The 12,465-nt window shown below is 43.0% G+C and overlaps 1 protein-coding gene across 1 annotated transcript; it reads left to right on the top strand.

The window, feature by feature from the left end:
• Positions 1–1,490: 1,490 nt before the first annotated feature.
• LOC133577839 (uncharacterized) lies at positions 1,491–9,886 on the top strand. The gene is made up of 2 exons (XM_061931888.2): positions 1,491–2,014; positions 9,120–9,886. The coding sequence occupies exons 1-2, from the start codon at positions 1,573–1,575 to the stop codon at positions 9,548–9,550; spliced, it is 873 nt and encodes a 290-aa protein (XP_061787872.1). The 5' UTR covers positions 1,491–1,572; the 3' UTR covers positions 9,551–9,886.
• Positions 9,887–12,465: the final 2,579 nt, after the last annotated feature.

The following is a 12,465-nucleotide window of genomic DNA, read 5'->3' as shown; positions in this document are numbered from 1 at the left end:
CTGTATTAACTAATAATTAATATTATTTAATTTAAATGTATTATTTTTTCTTAATTTTTTTTATTGTAAAAAATTGTCTCAAGTTGGTCAAAAAAAGTTTCTAGTTTATGTAAAGATTACTTTTTTTTCAGGCAAATTTATGCATTTTATATATTTTCTGTTACTCACTAAAAACAATGTTGGGAAAAATAATTCCGGGAAAACCGGGAATTTGTGAAAATATTGATGCTAGCAAAATTATCCTGGTAAAATGATAAGAATGGGTTGGTGTTGGAATTTTTCGAATCGGTTTAAAAATGTGCTTCACGGTGGCAGAGGGGTTAGTGCATCTGCCTCACAATACGAAGGTCCTGAGTAGTCTTGGGTTCAATCCCGGGCTCGGGATCTTTCTGTGTGGAGTTTGCATGTCCTCACCGTGACTGCGTGGGTTCCCTCCGGGTACCCCGGCTTCCTCCCACTTCCAAAGACATGCACCTGGGGATAAGGTGATTGGCAACACTAAATTGGAATTTTTCGAATCGGTTTAAAAATGTGCTTCACGGTGGCAGAGGGGTTAGTGCATCTGCCTCACAATACGAAGGTCCTGAGTAGTCTTGGGTTCAATCCCGGGCTTGGGATCTTTCTGTGTGGAGTTTGCATGTCCTCCCCGTGACTGCGTGGGTTCCCTCCGGGTACCCCGGCTTCCTCCCACTTCCAAAGACATGCACCTGGGGATAAGTTGATTGGCAACACTAAATTGGCCCTAGTGTGTGGATGTGAGTGTGAATGTTGTCTGTCTATCTGTGTTGGTCCTGTGATGAGGTGGCGACTTGTCCAGGGTGTACCCCGCCTTCCGCCCGATTGTAGCTGAGATAGGCTCCAACGCCCCCCGCGACCCCAAAGGGAATAAGCGGTAGAAAATGGATGGATGGATGGGTTGGTGTTGGAATTTTTCGAATCGGTTTAAAAATGTTGCCATAGTAACAGTTTGAATTGAGAATGGGTATTTCGGGATTCCTGGAATTTCGGGAAAACCGGGAATTTGTACGGGGGGAATAGGAGCATTTGTTGTCCCAACTAAGAGGAATGTTTTGAAGGTGGAATTGTCAAAAACGGTTGAAAAATGTGGACTGTGAAAACTTTCCAGGAAGAAGTGAAAATAGGGCTTTGGAAAATCGGGAATAAAAGGGACAAGCGGTAGAAATGGATGGATGTTTTGAACTTGGAAAATTATAGTTTTAATTGTCCAAGGTGAGTGGCATGTGTAGAATCAGGTAATACATTTGGGAGTTGAGCACTGTCGAGTCTTGCCAGGAAGGCTGCAGATCAGCTCTATTTCCACCAGGGAGTGCTAAGTCCACACCCACAGGGACGAGTGTCTGTCTTCCATTACGTCCTCAAACGACCACAAAGGCAAGCGCTTGTCTTCTATTAGGTCCTCAAACGTCATACAAGAACCTTATGGGCCGGATACCACGTGCTAAACAGCGGGTGCAATCTGCGACGTCGCGGCCGCCGCTACCAGTGGGCGTATTGCGTGCGGACTACGACATCTGCGCGGGTGCAAAAGCGGTGCAGACCGCCCAATGCGAGATGAGGAGTTTGCGTGTGCTGCCGGCGGCTGTAGCGGAAGGCCTGGTGGAGGAGAGCGGCCGCAAACGGAAGAGGAAGTTCGAGGCCGCTGAGCTGGCCGTCCTGGTGGAGCAGGCGGATTCATACGCGGATCAGCTGCAGCAGAGAGACCTCAGCGCCGCCGGGAAACGAGCGATTTGGGACGCGATTTGCGAAAAAGTCAACGCTGTGAGCAGGACCAGGAGATCCGCGGAAGACGTCAAGAGGAGATTGCAAGATTATCGCCGGAGAACGCGAGAAAAGGCGTGCCTTAATAACATCGACGCAAATCATGGAGGAGGGGAGCCGGCGGAAGAGAAGCCGCCATCACCGGTAGAGGAAAAGGTTCACGTGTCTTTCCTGGATCAGCCCATTGTTGGGATCGGGGGATATGAGTCCTTGGAGCCGAACATCACAGACCAAGGTAGGTCCATTAGTCATGTGCGATATCACTGATAATCCTCAATACTGATCCGACACATATACCATAACATCTAATGTGCCTGCCAAAATGTAAGGCGGTCGTGTATTTCAAGTTACATGTAATCCGAATATATTATTCTAAATGGGAGCTAAAATGAGAAACTATTTTCTCTATTCCCCGTTCAATGTTTGGACATATGGGTGTTTTGCGCATGCGCAATGTTTCTTTTTTTCAGGGTCCTCTTCTGTTAGTGACCGCAACAACAACAACAACAACAACAAAAGTAGTAGAGCGACACACACGGACCCACTTGCCTGCTCGATAGAGAACCAATTCAATGCAACACGCTCCATGTCTCTGGATATTGATAAATAGAAAGGAACTTTGACGACACTGACAACGGTGTTTGGCGTCGTGCGAAATAATTTGTATCCGCATGGGGGCGGAGCTTTGTTCCTTGTTCAGACATCGGCGGCACTTTCGTGTTATTAGCGATGTCAATGATACAAAATATGGATTATAACGATCATGCTTTGATTGTAAAAAAAAAAAGTGACAATCCTACCCGAATAAATGTTTTCGATCATCTGTACATTACGTGTATTTGTATTCACATCGCTGCACAAGCTTCTCTATTGTATACGGTGTAATTCTGCAAAGCGGTTAATCAGCCTACCTATTTAATGGAAATTCCATTAATATAAGCTGACCATATTCTGAAATCCCAAAAAGAGGACTAGGTGAAAATTTGCCAATGATACTCGAACTTGCTTTATAAATAACATATTTATTTAAATAAATAAAAATTTCCTCCTCTGTTGACAGCAGTGTTGGCGCTAGGAATTTTCAAAATGGGGTCCCGGAGACCCCATCAAGTCATACAAATGGGGTCCCACAGTACATTTTTGGGGTCCCACTTTTTTGCAAGCGTTTTGAAAACAAATGATAAACCTATGCATTAGCCTGTTATATATCACATTTTATATTGTGTTTTGGAAAAAGGTTGTCATAAACGTTACTTAATTCATTAAAAACCCCCAATAAAAAACATTTTTATGCATACCGTATTTTCCGCACTATAAGGCGCACCTAAAAACCACAAATTTTCTCAAAAGCTGACAGTGCGCCTTATAACCCGGTGCGCTTTATATATGGATAAATATTAAGATTCATTTTCATAAAGTTCAGGTCTCGCAACTACGGTAAACAGCCGCCATCTTTTTTCCCCGTAGAAGAAGCGCGCGGTGCATGCTGGGATACGCGACGTTTCATTTCCATTTGTGTGTTTATGTAAAGACCCCAAAATGGCTCCTATTAAGTGTGTTGTCTGTCTAATTATAAATAATGCAGACGAGGCGTGTTAACTGAGTTCTCAACGTTTACTCACAGCGTGCTCATAACCACATTCTAACTCCCAGCATACAACAACGCTTCTCAGGGCTACCGCGCATGCTCGTAACTATCGTTGCATGCTGGGTAGTGTAGTTGTTATATTTGCTAGCTCATAACATCACATTGAGAGACACGCTTACGCGCTTAATTCAATACTCGCCGTCATTCCGGGTGGATTGACAAAAGACCTCCAGCCGCTAGATATTGGTGTCAACAGGGCATTCGAAGCTAGACTGCTAACTGCGTGGGAACAGTGGATGACGAAGAAGCGCGCGGTGCATGCTGGGATACGTGACGTTTCATTTCCATTTGTGTGTTTATGTAAAGACCCCAAAATGGCTCCTATTAAGTGTGTTGTCTGTCTAATTATAAATAATGCAGACGAGGCGTGTTAACTGAGTTCTCAACGTTTACTCACAGCGTGCTCATAACCACATTCTAACTGCCAGCATACAACAACGCTTCTCAGGGCTACCGCGCATGCTCGTAACTATCGTTGCATGCTGGGTAGTGTAGTTGTTATATTTGCTAGCTCATAACAGCACATTGAGAGACACGCTTACGCGCTTAATTCAATACTCGCCGTCATTCCGGGTGGATTGACAAAAGACCTCCAGCCGCTAGATATTGGTGTCAACAGGGCATTCGAAGCTAGACTGCTAACTGCGTGGGAACAATGGATGACAGAAGGCGAACACACCTTCACTAAGACGAGGAGGCAGCGCCAGACGACGCCAACATCTGCCAGTGGATCGTAAATTTGCCCAACTTTTCACTTCGGACACCGAAGACGAAGGATTTACGAATGAAGAATAACTTCAGAAAGTGAGCGCTATGTTTATTTTGTGTGTTGTGACATTAACGTTCGAGCAACATTATGTTGCTATTGCTCTGCACTATTTTGAATTTTACTATGTTTGTGATTGCACATTTGCGTACATTTTGGGAGTGAACAGAGTTGTTAGAACGCTGGTTTTTAATATATTATTAAAGTTTGACTGACCTATCTGACTGTTTTTTTGACATTCCCTTTAGCGCAGCGTAGGCGCGGCTTATAGTCCGGGGCGGCTTATTGGTGGACAAAGTTATGAAATATGCCATTCATTGAAGGTGCGGCTAATAATCCGGTGCGCCTTATAGTGCGGAAAATACGGTATATATCACATTTTATATTGTGTTTTGGAAAAAGGTTGTCATAAACGTTACTTAATTCATTAAAAACCCCCAATAAAAAACATTTTTTTATGCATATGTATTTGTATTCAGTTATAAACATTAATTCACTTTCTTCTTTCCTTCATGGATCTAAACTTTACCGCTGCTGGTAGTTTTTTTCTATGTTTTTATTTAATAAGTTGTAGGTGTATTTATTTCAGTATAAAAGTGTTTTGCTTGGGTCATGAAATGATGATAATGGTGTGCCAGGGCATACATACATTTTATATTTAACGTTTAAATCTCTGGAGTCTACATCAACCTCAGATCTATTCCTCATTTCAAAATGTTTTAGTTTTTTTTAATGTATATATTTGTACCATGAATTGATTAACGTGGACCCTGACTTAAACAAGTTGAAAAACTTATTTGGGTGTTACCATTGACACCAAAAGAGACAAGCGGTAGAAAATGGATGGATGTACTGTACTATACTGTGCAATCTACTAATAAAAGTATCAATCAATCAATCCACTCTCTCGCTCTCTCTGTCTCTGCCCCTCCCTCACGTATGCTGCTGCATGCACACACCTTCACAATTTGTTTTGTTTTTAACCCCTTCTTAACCCTGAATGTACATTGAAAATACACGTAACCTTAATTCAAAATGCTGGACATTTGAGGCATTTAAGAAACTCCGCCCGGACAGCCCCGCAAAAGAGGACATGTCCGGGGAAAAGAGGACGTATGGTCAGTCTAATTAATAACATTCTGTAATTTGGTTTATAAGACATTTCATCTTCTGATAGATTAAAAAATAACACCAACAGGGTAGACTCAATTCCATGTAACAAACGTATTTTACGCCAGAAAATATGTGTCTCACGTACTCTCATTTTCCTCAAGCTATGGATTAACATCATGTGGAATATATGTACATACTTGGCATTGTACAAAACTTGTGAATTTGGACTCATTTGATTAATTACAGACAAAAGTTAATAGGGTATACATAATATTTCCTTCTGTTTACCTCAAACGATGTACTAACTTCATGTGGATTATTCTGTAAATACTTAGCATCATCAACAACAAAAACGTGTGAATTTGGACTCATTATATTGATCACAAAAAAAGTTAGCCGGGGATATATATTTCAGCTTACTTTTGTTTTTTTTGGCAAAATTTGCTTCATGTAATGTTTAACCTATAAAATAATGAACATGTTATTATTGTTACATAAAAGAGAGATCTTGTTGAAAAGTACACTTTACTATAGTTAGAACATTATCAATGTCTCTCAAAAGTACTTAACAATAGTGATACAAACAATATCACTATTATTTGCAATTTGTTTTTGGGCAACAACACAAGCGAAAGATAAATACGAACATCAAACACATTGGCACAAAAGCTTAACAGTCTATACATATTACTAGGAACTCGGGCTGTCAAAATAAATATATCAGCAATCATGTACAGACTTAAGTTTAATCATGCAATTTATTTTGGCCGTACACGCTTCACTGGCAAATTCACTTACAGAATACACCCATGAATAATTTTAGATACAACTGTTTCTAGGTTTTTTGCAAATACTGTAAATGACATGGATTCAAGTGAAATGTTTAAAAAGTCTCCTGATGACATTGTCATATTAAAATTGTATCTATGTAAGCTTCCATTTTGCAAGAAAGTAATCACCTGTGATTAATCATGATTGATCAAAATACCAACAATAATTATTTGACAGCTCTGACATCACATGGACACAGATAAGACGTTCTGGAGGAAAGTTATGTGGTCAGATGAAACAAAAAATTTGCTTTTTGGCCACAATACCCAGCAATATGTTTGGAGGAGAAAAGGTGAGGCCTTTAATCCCAGGAACACCATTCCTACCAACAAGCATGGTGGTGGTAGTATTATGCTATGGACATGTTTTGCTGTCAATGGAACTGGTGCTTTACAGAGAGTAAATGGGACAATGAAAAAGGAGGATTACCTCCAAACTCTCCAGGACAACCTAAAATCATCAGCCTGGAGGTTGGGTCTTGGGCGCAGTTGGGTGTTCCAACAGGACAATGACCCCAAACACACGTCAAAAATGGTAAAGGAATGGCTAAATCAGGCTAGAATTAAGGTTTTAGAATGGCCTTCCCAAAGTCCTGACTTAAATGTGTGGACAATGCTGAAGAAACAAGTCCATGTCAGAAAACCAACAAATTTAGCTGAACTGCACCAATTTTGTCGAGGAGTGGTCAAAAAAATCAACCAGAAGCTTGTGGATGGCTACCAAAAGCGCCTTATTGCAGTGAATCTTGCCAAGGAACTTTTGACCCAACAGGTTTGGTCACACTTTCAGTAGACCCATCATAAATTCATATAAGAACCAAACTTCCCTTTTTGTGACCAACAAGTAGGTGCTCCAATCACTCTATCACAAACAAATAAGAGTTGTAGAAATGATTGGAAACCCAAGACAGCCATGACATTATATTCTTTACAAGTGTATGTAAACTTTTGACCACGACTGTATATAGCCTGGCTGGTACAACAAACTGAACAAAATCATACAAAGTTCATGAAAATGGTGTTTTGAGCCATAAAGAAGTAAAAAACATTAAAATGAAGTACCGTACTTTTCGGACTATAAGTCGCAGTTTGCGACTTATACTCAGGAGAGACTTATGTGTGAAATTATTAACACATTACCGTAAAATATCAAATAATATTATTTAGTTCATTCACGTAAGAGACTAGACGTATAACATTTCATCGGATTTAGCGATTAGGAGTGACAGATTGTTTGGTAAACGTATAGCATGTTCTATATGTTATTTGAATGACTCTTACCATAATGTTACGTTAACATACCAGGCACGTTCTCAGTTGGTTATTTATGCGTCATATAGCGTACACTTATTCAGCCTGTTGTTCACTATTCTTTATTTATTTTAAATTGCCTTTCAAATGTCTATTCTTGGTGTTGGGTTTTATCAAATACATTTCCCCCAAAAATGCGACTTATACTCCAGTACGACTTATATATGTTTTTTACGGTAACTAAAACCAGCGATACCACAGATTTTCTTTCCAATTTAATACAAAATATTATTCAGGCTAATACCACATTAACAATATGCTGTGTCATATGAATGGTTTTTGTAGTAATACATTTGTGACATGAACAAAAACACAAGTAATGTAAAACAAATCTGATGTTTACTTTTTGGTATTAATATAAAACTCAAAGCAGTTTGGGTAATGAAGATGAAGTCTAATAAACAAGCTTTGTTCTTCTCTATCAACGCCTCCTTGTGGTTCAGTGCATCAGTTTGGCCAACAAAAATAAGGAGGAGTGACACCTCTCACATCGAATACACAATCTTCACAGGCAGCGTTTTAATTCGATGAGATGACACAAACATTTTAGCTAGTATTGATGTTATTTTAACACTAATACAGTTTGCAGTTAAAGGACGAGTGAACATCCGAGTAGACAAGCTAAAGACTTTACAAAACAAGTTGTGACAACGTTCACGACACATCACCTGTTGCATGTTTCCTCAACTTATTTAACTGTCACAGCGGCTGAAAATTAAAGTAACATCAAATAGTTTTTCTCTTTCGTTGTATACTTTTAGTGTAGGGACAAGTGTGTCTGTCTCCAATATTGTCCACACCTGTCTCCATCTAAACACAGCAGTGCGTTCTTAAACGCACGTCAGGAAGCGAGGGAACATTTTGTTAAACCAAGCGCTTGGCTCCGTTAACTCCGAGGGGAAATCTCCGGAGCAAAGTCTGTGTCGTTGGTCCGCCATGATTATCAAGCCAAACAACTCTAGTGTGCACGCGCCTGACTTTGTGTTTCCTAAAATGCATTAATAAATGACAGTTTTTCGGTAATTACAAAATTTGATGGAATTACTAACTGTCGGGAATTTTATCGCAAATTATCATTTAACCGTTTTCCGTTACAGCCCTAGTCCATTAAAGTTAAAGTTAAAGTTAAAGTACCAATGATTGTCACACACACACTAGGTGTGGCGAAATTATTCTCTGCATTTGACCCATCACCCTTGATCACCCCCTGGGAGGTGAGGGGAGCAGTGGGCAGCAGCGGTGGCTGCGCCCGGGAATTATTTTGGTGATTTAACCCCCAATTTCAACCCTTGATGCTGAGTGCCAAGCAGGGAGGTAATGGGTCCCATTTTTATAGTCTTTGGTATGACTCGGCCGGGATTTGAACTCCCAACCTACCGATCTCAGGACGGACACTCTAACCACTAGGCCACTGAGTAGGTTAACAAGTAACAAGTAAAAAGTCAAGGGCGGTCATGGCATGTTCTTGCCGTCGATGTTGATAAATTCCTCAGGGCATTATGGCAAGTCACAAGGGCGGTCACAGCTTTTTCCGCGGTTAAATTCGAGCCCTGGTGTTTTCTGAGGTGATATTGGTATGAGAATCACTCTTCTAGAATATTGTATGGGAGAATGTTTGTTACAAAAAGTTCAAACCTGTTAAAAAATGTTTCTCTCTTTGTCTTGGACGCAGACTCTTCATCGTATGACCGGCAATCCCCGCCGCACTGCTCCAATCAGCTCAGGTCCGACGCGTCTTCTTCAGCAGAGCCCCGACGGCGTCCACCTGATTACGAAAACATTGATCAGGAGTTGCTGGAGCAGCAAAAAAAACTAACTGATGGCTTGCAGGCCATCGCCCAGGAGGTGAGGGCTGCGTCCGGTGCGGCGCAGGCCCTCCGCCGGGACACGCAGGACATCGCCGCGCACACCAGGCAGCTGGTCAATGCCGTGTCCGGGTTGACGGTGGCGGTCAACGCCCTTGCAACAGTCGCAAGGTCCTTCGGTCGCAGTGGTCCTTCCACGGAGCAACAGGAGGACACTGCAGCAGGAGAGAAGTCACGCAACCTGCGAAAACGCAACGCCCCGACTAAAGAATTTGTACTAAAGAAAAGAAAGAAATAGTAAATATATTTTTTGTAAATATTGTCAATAGTTTTCTGTTCTCTGGTGACGGTAAAGTTTGTTTCAAAACATGCCACGTATAAGTTCATTTGTGCCTTTTTTAGGTGCATTAAAAATGCATACCTTAACTGGCTTTTGTGAAGTGTTTTTGGTCCTGCAGCATCACGTGACCACTCATTTTCTTACCCACTCCATACTGCCATGTTATGATGACAGACAATCATGGCGAATCAGTAAAGAATCTGGGTATTATCTTCGACCCAACTCTCTCGTTTGAATCACACATTAAGAGTGTTACTAAAACGGCCTTCTTTCATCTCCGTAATATCGCTAAAATTCGTTCTATTTTATCCACTAGCGACGCTGAGATCATTATTCATGCGTTCGTTACGTCTCGTCTCGACTATTGTAACGTATTATTTTCGGGTCTCCCTATGTCTAGCATTAAAAAATTACAGTTGGTACAAAATGCGGCTGCTAGACTTTTGACAAGAACAAGAAAGTTTGATCATATTACGCCTATACTGGCTCACCTGCACTGGCTTCCTGTGCACTTAAGATGTGACTTTAAGGTTTTACTACTTACGTATAAAATACTACACGGTCTAGCTCCGTCCTATCTTGTCGATTGCATTGTACCATATGTCCCGGCAAGAAATCTGCGTTCAAAGAACTCCGGCTTATTAGTGATTCCCAGAGCTCAAAAAAAGTCTGCGGGCTATAGAGCGTTTTCTATTCGGGCTCCAGTACTATGGAATGCCCTCCCGGTAACAATTAGAGATGCTACCTCAGTAGAAGCATTTAAGTCCCATCTTAAAACTCATTTGTATACTCTAGCCTTTAAATAGCCCCCCTGTTAGACCAGTTGATCTGCCGTTTCTTTTCTTTTCTCCTCTGCTCCCCTTTTCCTTGAGGGGGGGGGGGGGCACAGGTCCGGTGGCCATGGATGAAGTGCTGGCTGTCCAGAGTCGGGACCCGGGGTGGACCGCTCGCCTGTGCATCGGCAGGGAACATCTCTGCGCTGCTGACCCGTCTCCGCTCGGGATGGTGTCCTGCTGGCCCCACTATGGACTGGACTCTTACTATTATGTTGGATCCACTATGGACTGGACTCTCACAATATTATGTCAGACCCACTCGACATCCATTGCTTTCGGTCTCCCCTAGAGGGGGGGGGTTACCCACATATGCGGTCCTCTCCAAGGTTTCTCATAGTCATTCACATCGACGTCCCACTGGGGTGAGTTTTTCCTTGCCCGTATGTGGGCTTTGTACCGAGGATGTCGTTGTGGCTTGTGCAGCCCTTTGAGACACTTGTGATTTAGGGCTATATAAATAAAGATTGATTGATTGATTGATGGATGTGCGCCACCTTTTCTAGATCTTACAGAAGCGCTTACAGAAGGTTCATTTGTGTCTTCATTACAAAATCTTTTTTTGACGCTAAATTTATGCAAGTGAATATTTAGCATTTAAATTTTGTGAACTGAAGGCATTCGACCGTGTCCCTCGGGAAGTTCTGTGGGGAGTGCTTAGAGAGTATGGGGTATCGGACTGTCTGATTTTGGCGGTCCGCTCCCTGTATGATCAGTGTCAGAGCTTGGTCCGCATTGCCGGCAGTAAGTCGGACACGTTTCCAGTGAGGGTTGGACTCCGCCAAGGCTGCCCTTTGTCACCGATTCTGTTCATAACTTTGATGGACAGAATTTCTAGGCGCAGTCAAGGCGTTGAGGGGATCCGGTTTGGTGGCTGCAGGATTAGGTCTCTGCTTTTTGCAGATGATGTGGTCCTGATGGCTTCATCTGGCCAGGATCTTCAGCTCTCGCTGGATCGGTTCGCAGCCGAGTGTGAAGCGACTGGGATGAGAATCAGCACCTCCAAGTCCGAGTCCATGGTTCTCGCCCGGAAAAGGGTGGAGTGCCATCTCCGGGTTGGGGAGGAGACCCTGCCCCAAGTGGAGGAGTTCAAGTACCTCGGAGTCTTGTTCACGAGTGAGGGAAGAGTGGATCGTGAGATCGACAGGCGGATTGGTGCGGCATCTTCAGTAATGCGGACGCTGTATCGATCGTTGTGGTGAAGAAGGAGCTGAGCCGGAAGGCAAAGCTCTCAATTTACCGGTCGATCTACGTTCCCATCCTCACCTATGGTCATGAGCTTTGGGTTATGACCGAAAGGACAAGATCACGGGTACAAGCGGCTGAAATGAGTTTCCTCCGCCGGGTGGCGGGTTTCTCCCTTAGAGATAGGGTGAGAAGCTCTGTCATCCGGGGGGAGCTCAAAGTAAAGCCGCTGCTCCTCCACATCGAGAGGAGCCAGATGAGGTGGTTCGGGCATCTGGTCAGGATGCCACCCGATCGCCTCCCTCGGGAGGTGTTTAGGGCACGTCCGACCGGTAGGAGGCCACAGGGAAGACCCAGGACACGTTGGGAAGACTATGTCTCCCGGCTGGCCTGGGAACGCCTCGGGATCCCCCGGTAAGAGCTGGACGAAGTGGCTGGGGAGAGGGAAGTCTGGGCTTCCCTGCTTAGGCTGCTGCCCCCGCGACCCGACCTTGGATAAGCGGAAGAAGATGGATGGATGGATGGAATTTTGTGAACTGTTTATTTTTATATGGAATTATGCTAGCAATTACAGTAAGACAAATTGGTATCAAAATGATGTTGTATAAAATCAGTGCTGCTTCAAAAGGCAAGACCCGCTTCCAGTCGATTAAGGCTGAAGCAATCGATCCTGTCTCAGAACCAGCCAATGAGGTGTCAAGTTTGTTGTCACGTGACACCTGTCTTGCAAAACAAAAAAGGCCTTTTACCTGGGCATAAAACAAACATTTTAGTCCGACCTGCTGGATGTTACCAAACTATTCCAATGGCTAGAATCTGCACTTTCGAGTGGAATAGGGGTTACAAAGGTAACCA

The sequence above is a fragment of the Nerophis lumbriciformis genome, linkage group LG39 (genome assembly GCF_033978685.3).
Source record: "Nerophis lumbriciformis linkage group LG39, RoL_Nlum_v2.1, whole genome shotgun sequence".
NCBI classification, from domain to species: domain Eukaryota; kingdom Metazoa; phylum Chordata; class Actinopteri; order Syngnathiformes; family Syngnathidae; genus Nerophis; species Nerophis lumbriciformis.
The sequence above is the reverse complement of the archived record's forward strand: the minus strand, read 5'-3'. Positions and strand labels throughout refer to the sequence as shown.